Here is a 22,642-nt window from a genome sequence, read left to right as displayed (position 1 = left end):
GCTATATAGACTTGGACCATGTGTATCATTTGCTTTGCCAGGATTACTACTCAGAGTTCCTACGTCAACAGTAGACATTAGCCTTAGACCCTATGCAATATGGGATAGTCAGAAAGCCTGGGAAGAGAGTCCAGTCTGGTGTCTGGCTAGCATGTACAATGCCCTGGATTCCAAAATGTATGATAGTCTGAACACAGAAATAGGAAGGACTGAGGATTAGCTAAAGTGGCCCTCCATACCTCAAGAATCTAAGCTGTAAGTGAAAAGTGTGAGGACTACAAGGCCACCCACCTCTGGTACGCTGTGGAGAGGGTCCGCTCACTGTTAACACCGACAGGCACACAACAGAGCTACTTGAGCTGAAAAAAAGGCCTTTCCATCTTATATTCTGCTCAAAGAATGATGCAGAAGAAATCAGACACATATCCTCTGGGAGAGGGAAAGAATCAGACCACACAACACTGAGACTATGATACAATACTGAAAAACTATGGGGAGAGGACAAGAACAGCCAATGAGATAACAGAACTTCTTCCCAATTATTCAGAGTTCAGTGGAAGGGTGTCACTTGCTTCTAATCCTGACAGTCTAGCCTTGGAGGTTGAACCTATGTCTTACGAATAAGCACAGAGCCAGGCGGTGGTGGCGCATGCCTTTAATCCCAGCACCTGGGAGACAGAGACAGGTGGACTTCTGAGTTCGAGGCCAGCCTGGTCTACAGAGTGAGTTCCAGGACAGCCAGGGCTACACAGAGAAACCCTGTCTCAAAAAACCAAAAACAAACAAACAAAAAAAAAAACAAAAAAGCAGGGTGTCCAATAAAACATTTTTATTCTGTACAATATATATGTGTATTTAAATATATATACATATATATATATCTATATGCAGAGAATCTTCAACAAATCCCTGAGTTCATGGGAACCCAGGATGCTAACAAAGGGAAAGGAGGGAGTCCATGCCTAGAATAGGAAATATGGCACCTTCCCCTTTCCTCCTGGTTCCCAGCAACAGAGGGAAGGGGGTGGTCACTACTACAAATTACTAAAACAAGAAAAAAATTTATGTTAAGAGCAGGATTGGGGATGGGGATCCCAGGATGTACAAACTGGGTCAGGTCCTGTGGCTACCATGCTATTTGATATGGTACGGAAGCCAACATAACTGTGGAGGGGAAGAAATTGACATGCAGCTGGCCTTTGGTGTGCCAAGTCTTAGCCTGACAGCCCCACGCCTGAGCCAGCACCACAAATAGCACCAAGTGGGGCCTATGACAGGAGGATCTGGGGAAACGCCCCTTGAGAGAGGGAAATGAAGCAGGAATATGCATCGGGACTCAACACAGGATAGGAGCACAGTCTTTCACGGTCTCTGTGCCATTTCTTCAGTCCCTGGGTCCACCAGATGGCTAGGAGCACTGTGTCTTATCCATAGTCAGGTAGACATAGGTAACTTACGTGGCCTTGAGAGGAGGTATAAAAAAAGAAGTGCTGTCAAGGGCCACCCCAGTTGTTGACAATTCCTGAAGTGCAGAGATCACACTGGTGAGTCACGCCCAGTCCTGATAGTGGGCCAAGATGGCTATGTTCTGCTCCCTCCAGTAGACAAGACCATGCAGCTGCCAGGGTTAATGAACCAACCAGGGGGGTGCCCAGCTGCTGAGCACTGCCCTGAATTGTCTTCTCCCTCAGGACTGCCCTTCCCTGGCCACACCAAACTTGACACCTCTCCAGAAATGTGGCAGGAAGCAAGCGGCAGCAGGCACTCCTCTCCCTAGCCTAGTAACACACAGAGCCGCCAACAGTGGGCAGCATGGCCGAAGTCACCTCATGTATTGTAGGAACAGCAGTAGAGCTGTTTTGAGGGCTCAGAAGCCCATGCTGGCCTGGGCTTCTCCCGCTGTGATGGCTTGTACATCCGTGACATGACCGATGCCCTTGGTAACACCCTCCCGGAACAGCAGTTTGGCGCCCACCTTCAGGTATTCTGGATGTTTCAGGAAACGGAAACGGACCACTGCCTTCTCCCCTGTCCGCAGCTTGTCCTTCAGGAGAAAAGTGGTCACGGCCCTGGCCAGGGCCTCCCATCCCATTGTCTGTCAGCCTTCAGTCTTGACCTGTGAGGCCCAGGTGGGCTGCTCCCCACCCTATGCAGGCTCTGCCCCCTGACTGTGACCAGGGGGTCTCAGCCACGTCTGCTGCTAGGTTTCCCTCCTGTATGGAGTCAGAACATAAGACTTTCCCTGAAGAAATGGAACATGGCTGGGTCCCTCTCACCTTTGCATGGATCTTTTCCACCACTGCTGTTTGCCGTACGTTGCCCACATGTACTGTCACCTGGAATCCCCGCCGGAATGTGGTGGCATGGAACAGTAGGACTATCTCTGCCTCGAACACTGAGCAGATGGTGGGATTCATCTCGGGGCTCACCATCACCATGCCCTGGGGAGGAATAGTCCAAGGTCCACAAAGGGCAAACCTGGCATTAGACTCTTTCCAGCCACTCTATACCCTTTAGAACTCCTAACTCCCTTTTCTCCTATAGACTACCTCCTAAGAAAGGCCTCGAAGAGGAGGGCACCGTGGGAATTTAAGGACCTGTTTTGAGTGTCCTACACCCTTTCCTATATAGCCAGGCCTACACTCCTAAGCTAGAGACCATGTTTCCTTGAATTTCTGCATCTTGTGAGACAGATGTTTCTTACTCAGTAGCCAGTCTTCCAGGCTCTTACATTCCCTCTCCAACCCACTCGTCCACCTCACCTTGCGAAGCAATGCTCGGTCAAAGTCTCCAAGGGCTAGTGTGGCAGCCTGACCAGCTCGAAGAACACGACAGGCAGAGCGGTTGCGCTGGATGCTGCATACTCTCAGCTCCAAGAAACAGCCGTCATCTGTTGGGCCTACCACCAGCTGGTCCCCCTCTCGGCAGATCCCACTGCAGCCCAGACAGCAGGTGGCAGTGTCAGCATAGCTCCCTCTGACTCCTTTGTCAAAGTCCCTCAAAGCATTCCTGCCCTTCTGGGCTTATGTCCCTTGAATTAGGGCACGGGAACCCTACATTCCAGGTAGGAAGCAGGGAGGTGAATGTCTCTTCCAGCCTAGCATTCAGATTCTGAAGGCCAGTGTAATGGCTGGCAGAGGTATACCTGTGGCTTGGCTAACACCAGGTCCCTAAAGGAACAGCCCCCCTTAGGTTTCACCCTGTGGTTCATTAAGTCTCTTCCTCATTTCCCTGCTCTGAGGTGTTAGCTGAATGCAGTTTCTTCCTAGAGCCCAGGCCCCGTATGTTCTAGGGGCCTGGCGGTTCCCCTACAGCAGCAGTACCCATTTCCCCCCTTGCAAGCCAGGAGTACTGAGTGCAGCTGAGTACTTCCTCCAGCTCTGAGTGCGAAAGCTAGTCTGCAAACAAGCACATCCTGTGGATGAGCACAGTCCAACCCCAGGGGCTCCTTCACGTAAGGGGTCTCCAGTAACTCCTGAGGGCTGAACAGAGTGGGGAGCAACAAGGCAGTCACCTGGATAGTGTTCCTCCAACCACAGTCCCCACCTCTGGGACTGTATAGATTTCATCCACCTAGAGCCAAAGAAAACTGTCAGTATCCTGCTACCAGACTTGTAGGGTCCAGCCTTTGTAAATATGCTCAGGCTCTGTCAGGACCGGGCCTACCCTCACCCGACCCCCAACCCCACCCTGCCTTCTTCTGTTTGTTTGACCAACCACCTGGAATTCTGTCAACTGCTGCATGAGCTCCTCCTGCTCTTTGCTGTTGGTGAGTGGTGGCAGGATATTCAGGAAGACTTTAAGAAGATCCAGACTCTCTCCAGACACACTGGACAGTGTGAATATAGGGGTGACACTGTGGAGACACAAATGCATGGATGAAAATAGTCTTGACAGGAAGCAGTAGCCAGAGGCCCACCCACGAAAAAGTGAGCAGAGCCCCTTCCTGACAGTGAGCCAGCCAGGGGTATGGACAGCTAGTGTCTCAGCAAAGCTCCAGGTTAGCCCCCTCCCATGATCCCAAGCTGGAAAAAGCCAGAGAACTCAACTACAATGATCTGGCCCTAGAGGTGGGACACTATGCTCCTGGACCCTGAGGCGGCCTTCCCTGGCCGCTAAGGCTTTAGGGTGAGAGGCAGGCTCACTTGGGTGACTGGGCAAACTGCTGGGCAGCAGTGACAGCATCATCCTCAGAGGTGACCAGCATGGGGACCTTGTGGCAGCCAGGCTGCTTGAGGACCCGCTCCAGCTGGCGTACTGTCCTCTCCACCGTGCTCTTAGCACACAGGTCCACTTTACTGACCACGATGAAGAAGGGCACTTTCAGGGCCAAGGCCAGCCCCAGATGTTCCCGTGTGGTGCCGGCTGCCTCAGAGGAGGAGGCAGGTGGCAGGAGAGAGAATTTGGGAGGAAGGAAAAGGAAGAGTTGGTGTTGCTCCCAGCTCTGAGGGGGCTCAGGGCAGGAGAGAGAGGTCAGCTCCTCCCTTTGCCCTGCCCCTCTGCTCAGTGTCTCGTACCGATTCCAGTGTTAGCGCTGACAAGGAGCAGGGCACAGTCAGGGCAGTAGGAGGTGAGGCCAAAGATGGTGGTGTGCAGGTATTTATGGTGGCCGGCCAGGTCGATGAAGGTGATCATCTTGGAGCTGCTCTCGCAGATTTCTTCTGCAGTCCGTGAGTCGCTGTAATTCACCACCTAGCCCGGGGCCAGGGCTCTCAGTGTCCCTGTGCACCTCCCCACCCCTTCAGGAGTCACCAGGTCCTAGTCTAGTCCCTAGGCAGTCCCAGTCTCATAACCTTTAGCCCATTTTCTATTTCACTCTGTGGATTCTCACTTGGATTTTTAGAGGGAGAGAGGTCCCTACCCCCAGCCTGTGCTTCACCTCTACCAGCCCGGCCTCAAGAGTCTGGCCCCACGGGGTCCATTGAGCCCATGCACCTCTCCCTTGCTGTTAAAGCCCAGGATCTCAAAGCTGATGCTGGAAGTCCGGCCAGACTGAATCTCATGCAGGTGGCGGAAGAGGTTGAGCCGGGCCCGGCCCCGCCCGTTGTCTAGCTCTCCTTGGGTCAGGACTCCAAGCAAGGTTGACTTCCCGGAGTCCACATTCCCTAGGACAGCCACACGGAGATCTAGGAACTGGGAAGACATTGGCAGAGGTGAGGTCTCCCACACTTCACCTCTCACTGAAGGTGAAAGGTGCCAGTGCTCCGAGGAGCCAATGGAGAGCCCAACAGCATGGAACCTTCACTGGGAGAGACCTTGGGGAGTGGTCAAGAGCTCGCTCACCTGTTGGTTGTCAGGGACCTTTCGTACTAGCACCTCAGTGATCTTCCGGGGCGTGTCACTGTCATAATCCACCTCTCGCTCCCGAAGAACAGTGATGTCTGCCCCAACCCTGTCACAGAAAAGACACAGCTGCCATATTTCACATAAAACTCACCCTAGTCCAGCCTAGCTCTGGACCACAGGGATCCCGACAACATACTGCACTTCATACCACCTTGCAATCTACGACACCACCACCCCCTCCCCCGCTTCTGCTGCCTCCACCTCCTCTGAAACAAGCATCTTCAATCAAGAGGAGTGGGGAGCCCAGGCACAGTGAGGAAATGAGAGCAGCAACTTGGCTCATTTTGGCTCTTTCTCAGGGGATCGCAACAGAAGGAGCCCCCACCCGACCCAAGTCCCTCTGGACCTGGCTGGCTGGGTGTGCAGGGTCCCCCCTGAAGTTGGGGGAGGGGAGGAAGAAGCATACTTCTCTGCCATCCGGTGCAGGGTCTTGAGGGAAGCCCGCATCTCCTCCTCAGCCAGCCCCACCAGCAGCCCATTGTCCTCTACCCCAATCTGGTAGACAGCCTCACCGCGTCCTTCCTGGAGCCGCCACTTCATTTGTGTCACCAAGTGCTCAAAGCGGTACTGAGATGGGTTCACCAGCTTCAGCTTAGGACAGATGTGGTATCATGAGACGAAGAAATCAGGGTTGTTCCTCCCAAACCTCAAATGTGGTCCCTTCCTGTCCTGCTATAATAGCCAGCAACTTTGTCCACTTAAAACCCTTGGCCCCTGGGAATGGAGAGATGGCTCAGTCGTTAGTTAAGAATACATAGTGCTCTCACAGAGAACCCAAGTTCAGTTCCCAGCACTCAGGCCAGAGAGCTGACAACCTCCTTAATTAAATGTCAGCCTCAGGGAGATCTGACACCCTACTCTGTCCTCTGAGGGCACCTGTACACTCAGAAGCACATACTTAAAAATTAACAATTTTTGCCTGGCAGTGGAAGGCGCATGCCTTTAATCCCAGTACTTGGGAGGAAGAAGCAGGTGGATCTCTGAGTTTGAGGCCAGCCTGGTCTACGGAGTGAATTCTAAGACAGCCAAGACTACAGAATAAGCCTGTCTCAAAAACCCAGAAAAAAATTAAAAATCTTAAAAAAATCAAACAAACAAAACCCTTCCCCCATCCACACTAGCAGTGATTCTTCCCTGACACAGTGGCCTCAGAGAGCTCACTGTGATACCATGCAGCATGAAGCTGCACCGTGAAGTTGGAGGGATATCAGAGAGATCACTGGCAAGGGCCACTCCATTCCCTCCATTCCCTTTTCCTCCCCAATACAAGACTCACTTTATATTCGATGTTTCCATCTTCAGCCTGAAAAGAAACAGGAAGCAGTTTACCATATCCTGTCCAGACCCCATCCCTACTTCCCCCTCAATTCCCAATGACCTCAGGCATATAAAGTAGGAAGAAAGCCCAAGTGGCACCTGCCAGTGCTGGCATCTGCCAAGAGGTATTGGAAGACAGATGCTAAGCTCCAGTGCGGCCTCTGAGGAAAGGCCTGTGAACATACAGCAAACCAGCCATTTACCTAAGAACAGGACCCCAAACCTTCAGCACTGATCTAGATACAAGGTCCCATCTCTGCACACACATACACACACACACACACACACACACACACACTCGTGCCTCACGGCCTACAGTGGCTGTTCCTCTGTCTGGGGTATTTGGTTTTGGTTTCTTTTTCTTTTTTTTCTTTTTTTTTTTTTGGTTTTTCGAGACAGGGTTGCTCTGTAAAGCCCTGGCTCTCACTCTGTAGACCAGGCTGGCCTCAAACTCAGAAATTCGCCTGTCTCTGCCTCCCAAGTACTGGGATTAAAGGAGTGTGCCACGACGCCCGGCTTGGTTTCTTTTTCTTGTGTTCAGATTGTTGACATCCATCTGGTAGGCACCACTTCCTTCTCGCCCCTCCCTCTCAGCTGATGCCATCAAGTGTAAGAGGCTACAGTGACTCTGGAACAGAGCCAAAGCATGAACTCAGCACTGGTCACTACAAATGTCCCAAGGTAAGAGGCCCAGGTGAGAGAGGGGCAGAAGTCCGAAGCTGGGACTTCCACAAACAAACCAGGAAACCTAAGGGACAGACTCCAGAAAGTGCACGCACTGTGGCTTTTCTGCCCTTTTCATGCCTCAGTGAGATGAAACCAGGAAACCATCACAGTACCTCTTCCCACAGCAGCCGTTTGTGTTGTGCCACACATACCTGCCCGAGCCACCCTCCACCTCAAAGGTTATGAGATCTACTTCTATGGTCTGCCTGCGTTTCTGTACTCCTCCTCTCTGGCCATTTTATTTTTTCTGTGTCCCTCTTGGTCATAATGCTGTCTTTAAAGAGGTGTCTCTACCCATAATGTCAACCACACCATGGAATCTGTAGGAGCTCTTTTCCCACCAACAAAGAAACCTTTCTACTCTTCTGCTGGAGGTGAATAATTAGGATAGCTGACTAGAAAGATGGCAGAAAGATAATCTTAGCCAATGGTTCGCGAAGACCATTGTGGTTCTAGGATCACAACATTAGCTTGTAAGAAATGCCAAATTACCAGGCCTATCCCTCACCTACTGAATCAGAATTCTATGAGCAGGAACAGCAGCCTCTATCACTCTGGTACATACTTAAAGTCATAAGTATGGCCACTGCATACTTATGACTGCAGCCCTTCCCATCTTGGGGTCTCCCATCTTTGTTTTTCGAAACAAGGTTTCTCTGTGTAGCCCTGGCTGTCCTGTAACTTGCTTTGTAGACCAGGCTGGCCTTGAACTCAGAGATGCCCCCTGCCTCTGACTCCCAAGTGGTGGGAATTTTTTTTTTTTTTTGCATTATTTTTATTTTACGTACATTGGTGTTCTGCCTGCATGTATGTGTGTGAGGGTGTCAGATCTCCTGGAACTAGAGCTGCAGACATGGGTGCTAGGAATTGAACTTAGGTTCTTTGGAAGAACAAACAGTGCTCTTAATCAATGAGCTATCTCTCCAGAGTGATGGGATTTAAAGTCGAGCCCACTACCGCCCGACTGGGTTCTCCTATTTTAAGAGGAAGGAAAGTAGTCTTCTCTGCCTTGAGGACTCACAGAGCGGGTTCATGGGGACTCTTCTCTGTGTCCGCAGGACAAGGAAAAGGCAAAGAGGGCTATGTCTACCTGTTCTTTGGTTTTATGTGTGTGGGTACTGAGGGGTAGGGAAGGAACACATTGCTCTTGTCCTAGCTACTCCCCTTCTCCCTGTGGGTCAAGTTTAGAAAAGCGTTGGATACTCTGCTTGTTCTCTTCCCAGTACAGTGTTCCTTCCCCACTCCCAGGGGTTCAGACATCCTCTGCTCTTCTCAAGGGGAAAGGATCCCCCGTTCCCACTAATCCAAAGGTTATGGAGGTGAAAGGGGCAGTCCCTCCCCGTGGTCCTGACACTGAAAAGGATCGTCCAGTCTTGACGATCCCGCTTTGTAGGGGTCCTGGAACAGGAGGGGTTCTCTTCCCCAGTCCTTCCTCCCTGGGGTCTTGACACCGGAAAGGGGGGATTAATTTTCTCTCTCCCGCCTCCTTGGAGTCTCGAGGACCGGAAGGAGTAGTTCCCCACGGCTCCGCCACTTTTCAGGTGCTCACCTCTGGGGGCAGGTACGGAGGGTTGTTGGCTTTACCGCCTCTGTTCCTTCCGTTCTTCTTCTTCCCCTTTGGGCCCCCGCAACTGCTGCTACCGCCGGCCCCCCGAGCTTTGAGGTTTCCGCCCATGGCCGGGCCTCCTCCGGGCCGGCAGCAGCCGCCGAACAGCTCCGATACCCGCGAGTCCATCCGCCGCTGCCACCAGCCCCCCGCCCGACCCCTCCCCCCCCGCCACTGCCGCCGCCCCTACTGCCACCGCCGCGTCGGGCCAGCCGGAGGAGAGCGGGGTGTGGCCCAGTGCAGGCCACGCCCCTGCCTTCCCAGTCCTCCTAGTCGCGTCAGAAAAAGTCGCAGGGCATCAAGGGATACCGAGTCCGCGGCTATGAGATTTAGTGCTAAAGAATGCAAGTTCGAACTACAATTCCCAAGAGGCATCGCCATGCGAGAGACACAGGTGGCTTCGGGGGCGTGGGCAGCAAGCGCGCCTTGAGCGCAAAGACTAAAGGGAGTTGTAGTTTGCACCCAATTTCCCGTACTGCCAGCGGCTTCTTTTCTAGTGGCAGCAGGAAAGCCCTGTGGCCTGAGATTAGGGACAGTCACCGGAGGTGAAGGGGTTATATCAGAATTGAACTGGTTTTGACCTCTCGGTGCTGATCCCAGACAAGTTAAAATTCCGGGCGGTTGGACCGGACAGCCTGCTGACTCCACCTCTGCCTCAGTTTCTTCCCCGACGGCTGGCGTGCTGTCGAGTGAGTCAGGGCAAAAGCTAGGGTGGAGGCAGATGGTAGTTATAGCATAATTAGGGCTGTTATTGTGACGATGATTATGCCACCCTTGCACCATAGTCACTGCTTTATTACTTGGCTGGCACAATCCGGGGGTTGGTTTTAGCAGCCCCAGGCACCGCGGTGGCCAGACACGTGTCCAGAACCCATAAACCAGCCAGTTGCCTTTAAGGCTTGGAAGAAGCCTACAGCAAGTATCTCTCCTCCCCTTTGTTTTGAAGTTTAGCCAATCCCGGAAAACAGAATTTGGTTTCAAACTTGTCCGGAGGAGGGGCCTGGCCCCTACTTGGGGCGGAGCTGGGGTTCCAGTTACGTCAACCACCAGGGGGCGGGGAAAGTAGCCAGAAATAGAACTTGTCCTAGGGCGTCAAGGAATTGCTGATTTGTCTTTGTAGCCAAGCTGTCTCTCCTGTCCTTTAGAACTCTCGAAGCGACATAAACCAGTACACAGGGCACCGAAGGCGCAGAGTGGAGAAGCAGAATTGCTGAGCACAGAGTCAGGACGCCAGGGTTCCAATCCCAGCTCCGTGGCTATCTCATGACTCACAGTATGTCCATTCCCCTCTCTTCACAAACAACCAGGTGTTCATACATAGCCAAGAAATAAAACAGCCTTTGCCTCCAGAATTTGAAAGTTTTCCTCGGTAAAGTAAGAGCACCAATAGTGTCGTCTTACCTCTGGTGTACTCTGCAGGAGTTCAGACCTGGTTGAGTCCATAACTTCTTCACAGTTTCACATCGAAGGAGACGAGTCTATTGAGCATTTGCTGTCCACATTGGATAGTTTCCACACCAGCTATATACCAAAAGAACCAAAACCCGAAAAGCCTTAGAAATCAGCCATTTACCTGGGTCTCCGGTGAAAGAAAGCAGGTGTCCTTTTATGTTGTCCTGTATGATTAAGGATAGCTGTAGAGCAGGATTGCTAGGAAGAGTTTTTAGAGATGGACACTAGAGAACTCAGACATCTCAAAGGATGGAAATAGAAAGGAAGAGACAACCCCTCCCCGACCACACATTATCACCACAAACAGCCGGGGCATCTCACCAGCCAGAAACTACTGCATTCAACTGATAATTATTTAAAAATCCACGGATCTTCCAGCAGTCACTTTTTAACACAGTTCCATCCTACCCAATTCTGAAAGGAAGCCCTCCTTTAAGAAGGGGTGGGGCATGACATAACCCATTCTTGAACAACCTGGCCTACCTACAGATAGAAGTGAGGAGCGAGGCCACAGGATGCTTGCCAGGAGATCACAGTTGTGGGGAGTGGAGGTGGTGTGAGTGACTAGTTTCCTAGACAGGTTGTTTACAAGGTGACTGCCTATAGGATGTATATAGTGTGTGCTTATATACACATCACATGCAGATATTTTTCCTGGCTTGTAATGAGTCACTTGCTTTTACATCTAGTACCTTTGTATGAATATGCATTTTGTGATGTCACCTTCGTGTGCTCTGACTTAGAGCAAACCTTTCCCTCTGCTTTCTTGATTGCCTGTCATCCCTAAGCCAACCTCATTAGTACCCAGTATTTTTTTTTTTGAGGAGATTTTGAGAATTTTTATGCTTAAAGCTAGAGAGATGGCTCAGTGGTTAAGAGCTCTTGCTGCTCTTCCAGAGGTTCAGAGTTCAGGTCCCAGCACCTACATTGGGTGACTTATCACTCCTTGTAATTCCAGCTCCAGGGACACCAGCACCCTCTTCTGCCCTCTGAGAACACCATACTTAGGTGCACAATTCCAATTACAGATATACACATAGTTTAAATATATATTAAAATTTTACATTTAATCTGTGTGTATGTGTGTATACTATGATGTACATGTGGAGCTCAGAGGGCAGAAATTCATCCTGACTTGAACTCAGGCCACCAGACCTGGCAGCAAATGCCTTTACCCATTAAGCCATCTGCCTGGCCCTGATTTTTTTGTTTGTTTTTTGTTTGTTTGTTTACAGTAACCACTGAACCCAGAGCCTCCATGCTTGATATGCACAGGCTCTTCTACTGAGCTGTTCTGCCAGCTTCCTGCAGTGAATTTCAGGTGTGTTTTGGTTTTGTTCATTTTTTGAGACATGGTTTTTCTATGTAGCCCAGGCTGTCCTGGAACTCACTTTGTAGACCAGGGTGGCCTCAAACTCAGAGATCCGCATGCCCCTGCATCCTGGGTGCTGGGATTGAAGGCGAGCACCACCATACCCAACTGATTTTCAGATATATTTTAAAATTACTTCAATCTACTTGCAACATGCCTTTTTTGTAGTGTGTGATAAACACTAAGTTTATTTTTAAAAGATCTCCCCTCTTTCTGTTTCTCAAGCAGTCTTCTGTAAGTATAGACCTGTTCTATACTTTTCATTTTGAGACAGTCTTGCTAAGTTATCCATGTTGGCCTTGAACTTGTGATCCACCAGCCTCCCACTGTCAGACCTGGGTTTGTCTTGTGTTATTTAATTGAAAAAAGCTGCCACCTTCATATGTTAAGATTTACATATACACCATCCTGTTCTGGATTTCTATCTTCTATTATATTCTAGTATCAATTTCCCACACAGTGCTTGGACTAAGACTCTCATACATGCTAGGCAAGCATTCACCACTGAGTTACACCTCCAGCTCACCACACTATTTTTCCCCCTTTGATTTTTAGAGATAAGTTTCTCTGTATAGCCCTGGCTGTCCTGGAACTTGATCTGTAGACCATTCTGTCCTCAAACTCAGAGCTCTGGCTACTTCTGCATCCCAACTGCTGGGATTAATGATGTGCAACACTATGCCTAGCTTCACAGTGCTTTTAATTGCATATGTATGTGAATGGGTGTGTGCACATGAGTACAGTGGCCTCGAGGGCTAACAGAACATGTCCAAGCCCCTGGGAGCTGATTGTGACCCACTTGGAGTGGATGATGGGAACTGAACCTGGGACCTCTCCATGAGCAGTCTGTACTCTTAACCAGTGAACCACCTCTCCAGCCACCCATCACGGTATATTGATTGTGCTATTACATTACGTCTTGACCTCTGGTCCCTACTTCCTGAAATACACTGTAGTCTTGATCTCTATGACCTGGCACTTCTCTCTCTCTCTTTCTCTCTCTCTCCCCCCTTACTTTTCCCAGAATTCCTTGGTAGTCTCCGCAGATTCTCTCTCCCATGAATCGACAAATACTAGTGTCTTCAGGATCCAGCTCATTCTCTGTTTTGTACATCCTCCTAGAGTTATCTATTCCCCATTCATACTGAGGACCCCCTTATACCTGACTCTATTCTAAATAGTATTCTTAATATATCTGAGAGGCATTAAACTCTCCCTGTGAGAAGCTGGGTTTGCTTTTTCTCCTAACTTCCCCATATGCCGACATCTCATATTTTATAATTCATTGGGTGATACAGCTGGTCCTATGGATGCTTGTGGTGGTTTGTATATGCTCGGCCCAGTGAGTGGCACTATTAGAGGGTGTAGCCCTGTTGGAGTAGGTGTGGCCTTGTTGGAGTAAGTGTGTCACTGTGTGTGGGAGATTTAAGACCCACATCTTAGCTGCCTGGAAGCCAGTATTCTGGTAGCAGCCTTCAGATGAAGATGTAGAACTCTCAGCTCCTCTTACACCCTCGCCTGGATGCTGCCATGTTGATGATAAGGAACTGAATCTCTGAGCCTGCCTGTAAGCCAGCCCCAATGAAATGTTATCCTTATAAGAGTTGCCTTTGTCATGGTGTCTGTTCACAGCAGTAAAACCCTAAGACAGTGCTAAAGTCAGAAACCTGCTTGCCCCCCCCCCCCACCCGCTTTTAAAAGAAACTCCATGGGACCTTGAGCTGACTGAGTGGGTAAAAGCACTTCCTGTTCAAGCCTGATCCCTGGAATCCACATGAGACAGGATCTCAGTCTGTGTTTCGGGCTTGCCTCATAGCCTCCACCCACTGTCTCTGCCTTCTCAGTGCTGGCCACCGCCTGGCTCTGATCATCTTCTTGATGGAGACTTTCTTTTTCTTTTTCTTTTTTTCTTTTAAAGATTTATTTTATGGCCGAGGGTGGTGGCGCACGCCTTTAATCCCAGCACTTGGGAGGCACAGGCAGGCAGATTTCTGAGTTTGAGGCCAGCCTGGTCTACAGAATGAGTTCCAGGACAGCCAGGGCTACACAGAGAAACCCTGTCTCGGAAAAAAAAAAGTATTTTATGTATGTGGGTACACTGTAGCTGTCTTCAGACGTCTACACCAGAAGAGGGCATCAGATCCCATTACAGATGGTTGTGAGCCACCATGTGGTTGCTGGGAATTGAACTCAGGACCTCTGGAAGATTTTTTTTTTTTTTTTTTTTTGCTTGCTTTTTTGAGACAGGGTTTCCCTTTGTAGCCTTGGCTGTCCTGGAACTCACTCTGTAGACCAGGCTGGCCTCAAACTCAGAAATCCACCTGCCTCTGCCTCCCAAGTGCTGGGATTAAAGGTGTGCGCCACCACTGCCCGGCCTCTGGAAGATTTGATGGTGACTTTCTATTCGTTCTCTTCAAACCCAACACTAAATTAAATTATATTCATGAAACATTTGTCTTTTGTTTGTTTTGCTGTTTCGAGACATGGTTTCTCTACGTAGCCCTGGCTGTCCTGGAACTCACTCTGTAGACCAGCCTGGCCTTGAGCTCAGAGATCCACCTGCCTCTGCCTCCCAAGTGCTGGGATTAAAGGCGTGCGCCACCACCTCCACTGGATGGACATCTTTCTAAATATCTCTAGGGTTCACTTAATTTCTCACCACCTGCTGGGATGATCCAAGTTCAAGCTTCTTTGAGTACACATTTTGGGGCTGGAGAGATGGCTCAGGGGTTAAGAGCACCGGCTGCTCCTCCAGAAGCTGTGAGCCTATGATTCCAGCACTTTGGAGATACAGGATGGGGGGCGGGGGTTCCAGATCAACCTTGATTACACAGGAAGTTCAAGGCCAGCCTGGGCTAAATGAAGTCCAGTCTCCAAATACAGAAATGAATAAATATATAAAGCCATGCGCAGCTCTTTCCAACTATAATCACGACCTTTGGGAGACTGAGCAGGGGATCCTGCGGATCAAGGTCAGCCTGAGCAACATGGCAAGGTTGAGGCAAGCCTGTGGTATATGAAATTCTCAACAAATAAATATCCTTCCCGCTAAAAACCACATTTGTCTGACTACTATATGTTATAAATTGTAGCGTTTTATAGTGCATACAAACTTTTCTTTAAAAAAGATTTTTATTTTATTTAATGTGTATGAGTACACTGTAGCTGTAACAGATGGCTGTGAGCCATCATGTGTGTGGCTGCTCTCAGGCCCCGCTTGCTCCAGCCCCACTCACTCCAGCATAATTCACTGTAGCTGTCTTCAGAAACACCAGAAGAAGGCGTCAGATCTCATTACAGGTGGTTGTGAGCCACCATGTGGTTGCTGGGAATTGAACTCAGGAGAGCAGTCAGTGCTCTTAACTGCTGAGCCATCTCTCCAGCCCCAAACGTTTAAATTCTTATAGAAGCATAATGGTTGAGTAATGGAAAACAAAGGCTTAGTATTTCTTGTTTCTTGGGAATAAATATCAAGTCAATATATCTTTCTACAAGAGAAACAAGTACGTCCATCTTATTAGCAAGCAAACTTGATTTGGTCTTTAACTAGTGGTGAAATTGTAAGTACGTCAAAAAACATTTTAGGAATCCATTTAAGTGTTTGTTAGTCACGTGAGTTAGGCTGGTTTGCAATTTGTAATGCTTAGAATCAAACTCAGGACTCGTGTACTCTACAAGCTGAACCTGCATCTCCAGCCATGTCCATAGAGCCAAGTATAAAATGAACTTCATTGATTTGTATAACCCCCCTTTTTTTTTGACACAGGGATTCTTGGTATAGCCCTGGCTATCCTGGAACTCACTCTGTAGACCAGGCTGGCCTCAAACTCTAGATCTACCTGCCTCTGCCTCCCCAGTGCTGGGTGGGATTAAAGGTGTGTATCGCCAAGCCCAGCCATAACATGTTAATTTAATCATGTTACTTCCCCACTTTGTGTTTGCATGTGAGCCTTGTGTGGAAGGAATGTGTTCTCTCTTTTCACCTTGTGGGTCCTGTTTGAACTCAGGTCATGGAGCTTGGCAGCAAGCCTCCTCACCTCTGTGACATCTCCCAGGATTCCTTACTGCCCTACTTTGAGAAACTTTACCCATCCCCCAACAAGAGATCAAGTTCAAACTTCATCGTTTGGAAAGTCCTGTCATGACCTTGATGTCTGTTTTTACTACTACCTTAATAATTCAGGCAGGCTTCAAACTCAGGAACTCTGCCTCCTGAGTAACAGTATTAAAGGCATGCACCACCATTGCCCTGCTAAAAACCTTAACTCTCTATAGTATTCTGATTCACCGAAGAATGATACTCCAGATTAAAATAGTACGTAAACACAAAGAGTGTTTTATTCTGCAGAAGTCCAGCATGCTGGGGTCTCCCATTACTAAGATAGAAAGACCCTGAAGTGAGCTCGCAGGCTGGATTTAAAGCACATTAGGGGAATCCCAGGGAGGGGTAGGTTATTTCTATCTTAATCTTGGCTCTCTCTCTAAGGACATTCCTGAACTGTTGCTGGGGCTGGGGAGTGTAGGATGGTGGTGGCCTGAACCCATTGCTGAAGTCTGGAAAGTGCTGCTGACAAGGTAGCGGGACAGCTTCTGAAGGCAAGGCAATTTCTGTTTTTGTTTTGTTTTGTTTTTTGGTTTTTCGATACAGGGTTTCTCTGTGTAGCCTTGACTGTCCTGGAACTCACTCTGTAGACCAGGCTGGTCTCGAACTCAGAAATCCGCCTGCCTCTGCCTCCCAAGTGCTAGGATTAAGGGCGTGCGCCACTATCGCCCGGTTGCAAGGCAATTTCTGACTAGTTGCCTGAAGCCTGTTTTGTTGTTGTTGTTTTTGTTTGTTTGTTTGTTTGATTGATTTTGCCTGAACTTATCTAGTTCTAAGCTATACTCTCCTGAACTGCTAGTTTGCACGGAGTCAGCTTAGCCTTCTCAGTATAAACTTGAGTCCTTGAACATAGAGAGTATCTTTCAAGATCTCACTTATCCTTTTTACCTAGTTAACCTTACAGTCACTGAACATACATCCCGGGGACCACCATTTCGGGCACCTAACCCTATCCCAATCCGCTTTGAGTCAGGTGTCCCAGGCCAGGGATGAACCGCTTGAGAATAGGGCTGGACAGTTGCTTGACCCTGCGCGGCTGAGTCTCCAGCACCTAGGACAGGGCTCTGCACTGAAGTAGACGCGGGGCGAGTGAGGTGTGAGGGGAACAGGTGTGAATGGACGCGTCCTTAGAAAGGCAGCCCCAGCCCCAGGAGACTGCTGGGTCGTACGTGGGAGGGGCCAAGCGCTCCCTGGCCTGGGTGTGGCTCCAGTCGTCCGGGTCCAATCTCCACCATTCAGCGCCTGCGCTGAGTCCCTTCCGGCTGCTAGGAGCCGGAAGTGGAGCTTAAGCTTCCCATGATTCTTTGCGCGGTGTCTATTTTAACCGCAGGACTAAGCTGGCAGTAGCGATGGCTACATCTGGAGAGGAGAACCTGTCGGAACTGTCCCCTGCTGCCGCCCCAGGTAAGGCGTGGGATCCATAAGTTGGGGGCTGGTTTCTTCCCTGCTGCTACCTCTCCAGACACAGTTCCCGGTGTCCCAGTCCGCCCCGTCTCTGCAAGTCTCTCCCTCGCCCTGGGTGGAATTGTTTTTTCTGTCCTGTCCCTTTGGGTGTCCTGGCCCCCACTCGACACTTCATAGCGAAGCCTTAGTCTCTGTCTCCTAAAGCCCTCTCTCCTGGCCCTGATGTCATTTAAATCGTCCCCGGCCAGGATCAGGTTTCCTGTCACCTATGGGAGTGTCTGCTCTTGGAGCCCCCGGGAATGAGAAGACTAACGCTGATTTTGAAACCCTCACCCTCCTTTCTTTACCTTTTCATTTGTGGACTAGATTTGGATTGGTATGAGAAGCCGGAAGAAACTCATGCTCCCGGGGTAGATCTTGAGACCGTCATCCCGTCAGCCCAGGAACCTTCCAATCCTGCGGAGCCCTTTTGCCCGAGAGACCTGGTGCCGGTGGTGTTTCCTGGGCCGGTGAGCCAGGAAGGCTGCTGCCAGTTTACTTGTGAACTTCTGAAGCATATCATGTACCAACGCCAACAGCTCCCTCTGCCCTATGAACAGCTGAAGCACTTCTACCGGAAATCTCCCAAGGAATGTACAGACTTTCTGAGAAAATTGGTGGGAAGACTTGGTGGCTCTTAGATGATGGGGAAGTAGAAAAATGACCTAAGATGTTCTCAGCCTCCGTGGAAGTCTAGGCTTTTGCAAAGGCTTCCCTGCCTCATTTTCTCTGCACTTGCGTCTCTCCCCTTTTTCTCTTGTTCTTTTTCTGAGACTCTTCCTATTATGTGTTGTATGAGGATATTGTGAGTTTGTTATTTAATTATTTTTTTTTTTGAAACAGGATTTCACTATGTAGTTTAGGCTGGTTTCCAAGTCCTGGCTGCCTCAACTTCCCCAGTGACTTCTGGGGTTACAGGTGTGCCACATCTGGCCTTTCCTTAATGTCTCAATCTGCCTCTTTCTGTCTGTCTGTGTCTCTCTCTCTCTCTCTCTCCCTCCCTCCTCCTTTTCCTCCCCCTGTTCCTCTTTATACTTTCCCTCCAGTCCCCCTCTTCCTCTCTCTCCCTCCTCTTCCCTCCCCTCTTAGGAATCCAAGGCCTCTCCATGCTAGACAAGTGTCTTTTACTGAGTTACATCCCCAGATCTGAACCAGCTCTTTACATTTGAATTTCTTTTTCTCACCATATTTTCACGTTTCTTTCTTTTTTCTTTCTTTCCTTTTTTAAAAGACTTATTTATTTTACACATAAATAAATATTTTACATACACTGTAGCTGTCTTCAGACACATCAGAAGAGGGCATCAGATCCCATTTCAGATGGTTGTGAGCCACGATGTGGTTGCTGGGAATTGAACTCAGGACCTCTGGAAGAGCTCTCTCTCCCCTTTTAAGACAGGCTCTCCCTATGTACTCAGCTACCCTGCAACTGCCAATAAAAACCAGGATGGCCTAGAGCGCAGAGGTGTCTGCCTGCCTCTCTTCCTTTTCTTTCTTTTTTTTTTTTATTCCAAGACAGGGTTTCTCTGTGTAGCCCTGGCTGTCCTGGAACTCACTCTGTAGACCAGGCTGGCCTCCAACTCAGAAATCCGCCTGCCTCTGCCTGCCAAGTGCTGGGGTTAAAGGAGTGCACCACCACTGCCCGGCAGCTCTCTTAACACACACACACACACACATTTGGTGCTGAGTCCATCTACTTTTTATCTTCTCGAGCTTCTTGCCTTCTGACCTGTATTGTGTATTACTTAGTTCTTTCTTTACTGGGAGTTCTTTCTAACACTTTTTTTTCTCCTTCCCTTACTGCATTTCTTTACACAGTATTTTAGGAGGAAGCAGGTATTAATAACCATGTATGTAATTGAGTGAGTGGGTGCGTGCATTTGTGGGTGCATGCGTGTGTTCCTGCAGGGGTGATGGTGGTGCTGGGTACTGTTTTCTGCCTTATTGCCTGAGACAGGATCTCACTGAATCAGAAGCTCAACATTAGGCTGGCTGGTCAACAAGTTCTCAGGATTTGTCTCTGCTGCACAATGCTGCATGTGACTGGGTCCTGAGGATTTGAACTCAGGTCTTTGTGCTTGCAGAATAAGTGCTTTTACTGAACCATCTCTCCAGACTTCATAACCATGTGTTCTGATTGCCATGTTCAGTTGATTAAAGCAAATAATTCTCATTCTTTTATACTCCAGTATAACAACAAAAACCTTGCTTCTTCTATGCTACCAAGTCTTTTACTACATGTTTTTTTTTTTTAAGATTTATTTTATGTGTATGAGTACACTGTAGCTGTACAGATGGCCATGACCTATAATGTGGTTGCTGGGAACTGAACTCAGGATGGCCCCCGCTCACTCTGGCGTAATGCACTGTAGCTGTCTTCAGACGCACCAGAAGAGGGCGACAGATCTCATTACCGGTGGTTGTGAGCCATCATTTGGTTGCTGGGATCCAAACTCAGGACCTTTGGAAGAGCAGTCAGTGTTCTTACCCGCTGAGCCATCTCGCCAACCCTGCTCTGTTTTTTTATTGCTGTGTGTATGTGCGTGCACACGTCTGTTTGGATACATGTGCCACAATGTACATGTGATGGTCAGAGGAGCCATTCTTTCCTGCCTTGGGTTCCAGGGATCAGTTGCCAGGCTTGTGCCACAAGCCCCTTAACTTGCTGAGCCCTATCACTTCCCTCTGACTATTCTCATTGCTTACATTTTGGTGTCCTCCATCCTTCATTACCGTCCTTGTTATTCAAAGGCTTAGGAGAATCAGAGTTTATGAGGTGGTTATATTTTCCTTCACTTAATTCTTCCTTAAGAAACCCAACAGCAGCCATCCAAGTGGTCATATCTCCATGGCATTCCTTCCAAGGCCACCCACTCCTGTCTATCATGTTCTTTAGGTCCATCTTTCTTTGTCTTTACAGGCAGAGGACACAGCAAGGAAGAAACCTCGGCTCGCCACGGAGGCAAGCAACAGGAAATGTCAGCAGGCTTTGGCGGAACTGGAGAGTGTCCTCAGTCATCTACAAGACTTCTTTGCCCGAACACTCGTGCCACAAGTGTTGATCCTTCTCGGAGGCAATGCCGTCAGCCCCAAAGAATTCTATGAACTCGACCTGTCCAGGCTGGCCCCGCTCAGTGTGGACCAGGGCCTGAACACAGCGGCTTGCTTGCGGCGTCTCTTCAGAGCCATCTTCTTGGCCGATGCATTTAGTGAGCTGCAGGCTCCCCCACTCATGGGTACCATTGTCATGGTTCAGGGCCACCGGGACTGTGGAGAAGATTGGTTTCGACCCAAACTGAACTACCGGGTGCCCAGCCGTGGCCACAAACTCACGGTGACACTGTCCTGTGGCAGACCTTCCGTCCCAGCCGTGGCTTCAGAGGATTACATTTGGTTCCAGGCACCAGTGACACTTAAAGGTTTCCATGAGTGAACATATAAGGACAATGGCTGAATTCTCCCGCTCTCGTGCCAGGGCACCCATCTTCGCACTGAGGGGGGAAGGCTCTGTCCTGGCTGTGTGCCTCTTCTCCCCAGACCTCCTGCTGACTGATGGGGTGTGGCTGTGGCTGTGATAATTATCCTCAAGCAAGGTCCCCGAATCAAGGATTGACTCCAAGAGGCCCCCACGCCAGGTGGATCTCTGGAGTAGAAAGCAAGGCTGTGTTGGTAGACTCCAATGGAGGTGGTCCTGCTCTGCTTTATGTTATGGGCTTTCAGAACTGTTGCCAAGACCATAATATGGGTATGACTCATGAATTAAATATGATGAAATGAATAGAGCTTTATTAAAATTCCCTAACACGTTTTTGTTTGGGTTTTTCAAGACTGTGTTTCACTGTTTAGCCCTGGCTGAGCTGGTACTCAGAAATCTGCCTGCCTCTGCCTCCCAAGTGTTGGGATTAAAGGTGTGCGCCACCACTGCCCAGCCAGCCCCCTAACACTTTTGATTTAGGCTTTTGGCCTTGAGGCTCCAGGGTTATTGCTGCTGCTGTTTTGCTCTGTTTTTGAGGTCTCTTGTGTAGGGGAGGATAACCTTGAGACACACCCCGCTTCTCTTCCTGAATGTTGGGGTCCTTGGCATAAGCTTCCCTACCTGGTTTACTTGGTCCTGGGGTTGGAATCCAGACTTTCATTCATGGTAGGCAAGCACTGTTAACTAAGCTACATTCCAGGCACTGAAGATGTCTCGTGGGCTAGCCTCAGACTTGTGATCTTCATCGCCTTCAAAATTTGCTTGCTGGTTCACACCTCTACAACTAGAAATCGTTTGTTGGTGCCTGGGCCTGTTTTACATCAAGGATTCCATGATTTTTGCTAATTTTTTTTTTTTTTTTTTTTTTGGTTTTTCAAGACAGGGTCTCTCTGTGTAGCCCTGGCTGTCCTGGTTCACTCTGTAAACCAGGCTGGCCTTGAACTCAGAAATCCGCCTGCCTCTGCTTTCCCAAGTGCTGAGATTAAAGGCGTGCACTACCACCTCCGGGCCCTTTCTTCTTTCTTATTCCTAGTTTGTGATGCAGACTTCCGTCCAATCTCTTTCCTCTGCTGGAAGGCTCCCTCCTTTGCTCCTGGCAACAAGTTGAGGTCTGCAACAAGTTGAGGTCTGCAACAAGTTGAGGTCTGCACTCCACCCCGCTGAGGGAGATGCTGGTTTAAAGTCCGTAGGGTATATGCAAGGTTGTAAGAGTAATGCGTCTGAAATGGTTGAAACACTGTAACACATGGATAGACTAACTAGGTTTTATTTTCGTTTCTCTTTTTTTTAAAGGTTTATTTATTTATTATGTAAGTACACTGTAGCTGTCTTCAGACACACCAGAAGAGGGCATCAGATTTCATTATGGGTGGTTGTGAGCCACCATGTGGTTGCTGGGATTTGAACTCATGACCTTTCAAAGAGCAGTCAGTGCTTTCCTAGCTGAGCCATCTCACCAGCCCTTTATTTTCGTTTCTTAAAAAAATTGTTTTCGAGACAGTTTCTTGTTACTTGAATTTGCTATGTAGCATCAAGTGACCTTGAACTCCCAATCCTTCGACCTCTGCTAGGATTACAGGCTACCAGGCCAACTTTTTACTTTGTTTCTTTTTCGTATGTTTTGGAAGCTACGAGTCCAGTCGTGGGGGTTGGGAACCCTGCTGGCAGCACCCCCTCCTTGGCTATCATTTAGGTTCAGTGATTGCCTGAGTGAGGATTAGTTCACCTCCCTTTTTTTTTCTTTTTTTCTTTTCTTTTTTCTTTTTCTTTTTCTTTTTTCTTTTTCTTTTTTTCTTTTTTTTT

General features: G+C 49.0%; 2 protein-coding genes across 8 annotated transcripts; one reads left to right on the top strand and one right to left on the bottom strand.

Moving 5' to 3' along the window:
* Positions 1 to 814: 814 nt before the first annotated feature.
* On the bottom strand, positions 815 to 11,051 carry Gtpbp2 (GTP binding protein 2). 7 transcript variants are annotated; one of them, XM_031347545.1, is made up of 13 exons: positions 10,931 to 11,051; positions 10,397 to 10,516; positions 6,623 to 6,649; positions 5,753 to 5,937; positions 5,284 to 5,392; positions 4,936 to 5,133; positions 4,518 to 4,692; positions 4,146 to 4,365; positions 3,721 to 3,856; positions 3,515 to 3,573; positions 2,763 to 2,934; positions 2,277 to 2,441; positions 815 to 2,044 (listed from the first exon to the last, which is right to left on the bottom strand). In XM_031347545.1, exons 2-13 carry the CDS (start codon positions 10,436 to 10,438, stop codon positions 1,868 to 1,870), a joined length of 1,665 nt encoding a protein of 554 aa, XP_031203405.1. In that variant the 5' UTR covers positions 10,439 to 10,516; positions 10,931 to 11,051; the 3' UTR covers positions 815 to 1,867. The 7 variants fall into 7 exon arrangements, with proteins under 7 accessions (XP_031203405.1, XP_031203406.1, XP_031203404.1 ...); XM_031347546.1 differs by having other exon boundaries at positions 10,935 to 11,039; XM_031347544.1 differs by lacking the exons at positions 10,397 to 10,516; positions 10,931 to 11,051 and adding an exon at positions 8,939 to 9,511 and having other exon boundaries at positions 815 to 1,462; positions 1,976 to 2,044.
* Positions 11,052 to 16,607: 5,556 nt separating this feature from the next.
* On the top strand, positions 16,608 to 21,171 carry Mad2l1bp (MAD2L1 binding protein). The gene is made up of 3 exons (XM_031347550.1): positions 16,608 to 17,325; positions 17,692 to 17,954; positions 20,285 to 21,171. The coding sequence occupies exons 1-3, from the start codon at positions 17,271 to 17,273 to the stop codon at positions 20,795 to 20,797; spliced, it is 831 nt and encodes a 276-aa protein (XP_031203410.1). The 5' UTR covers positions 16,608 to 17,270; the 3' UTR covers positions 20,798 to 21,171.
* Positions 21,172 to 22,642: the final 1,471 nt, after the last annotated feature.

Source organism: Mastomys coucha, unplaced genomic scaffold, assembly GCF_008632895.1.
Source record: "Mastomys coucha isolate ucsf_1 unplaced genomic scaffold, UCSF_Mcou_1 pScaffold3, whole genome shotgun sequence".
In the NCBI taxonomy this organism is placed as follows: domain Eukaryota; kingdom Metazoa; phylum Chordata; class Mammalia; order Rodentia; family Muridae; genus Mastomys; species Mastomys coucha.
The sequence above is the reverse complement of the archived record's forward strand: the minus strand, read 5'-3'. Positions and strand labels throughout refer to the sequence as shown.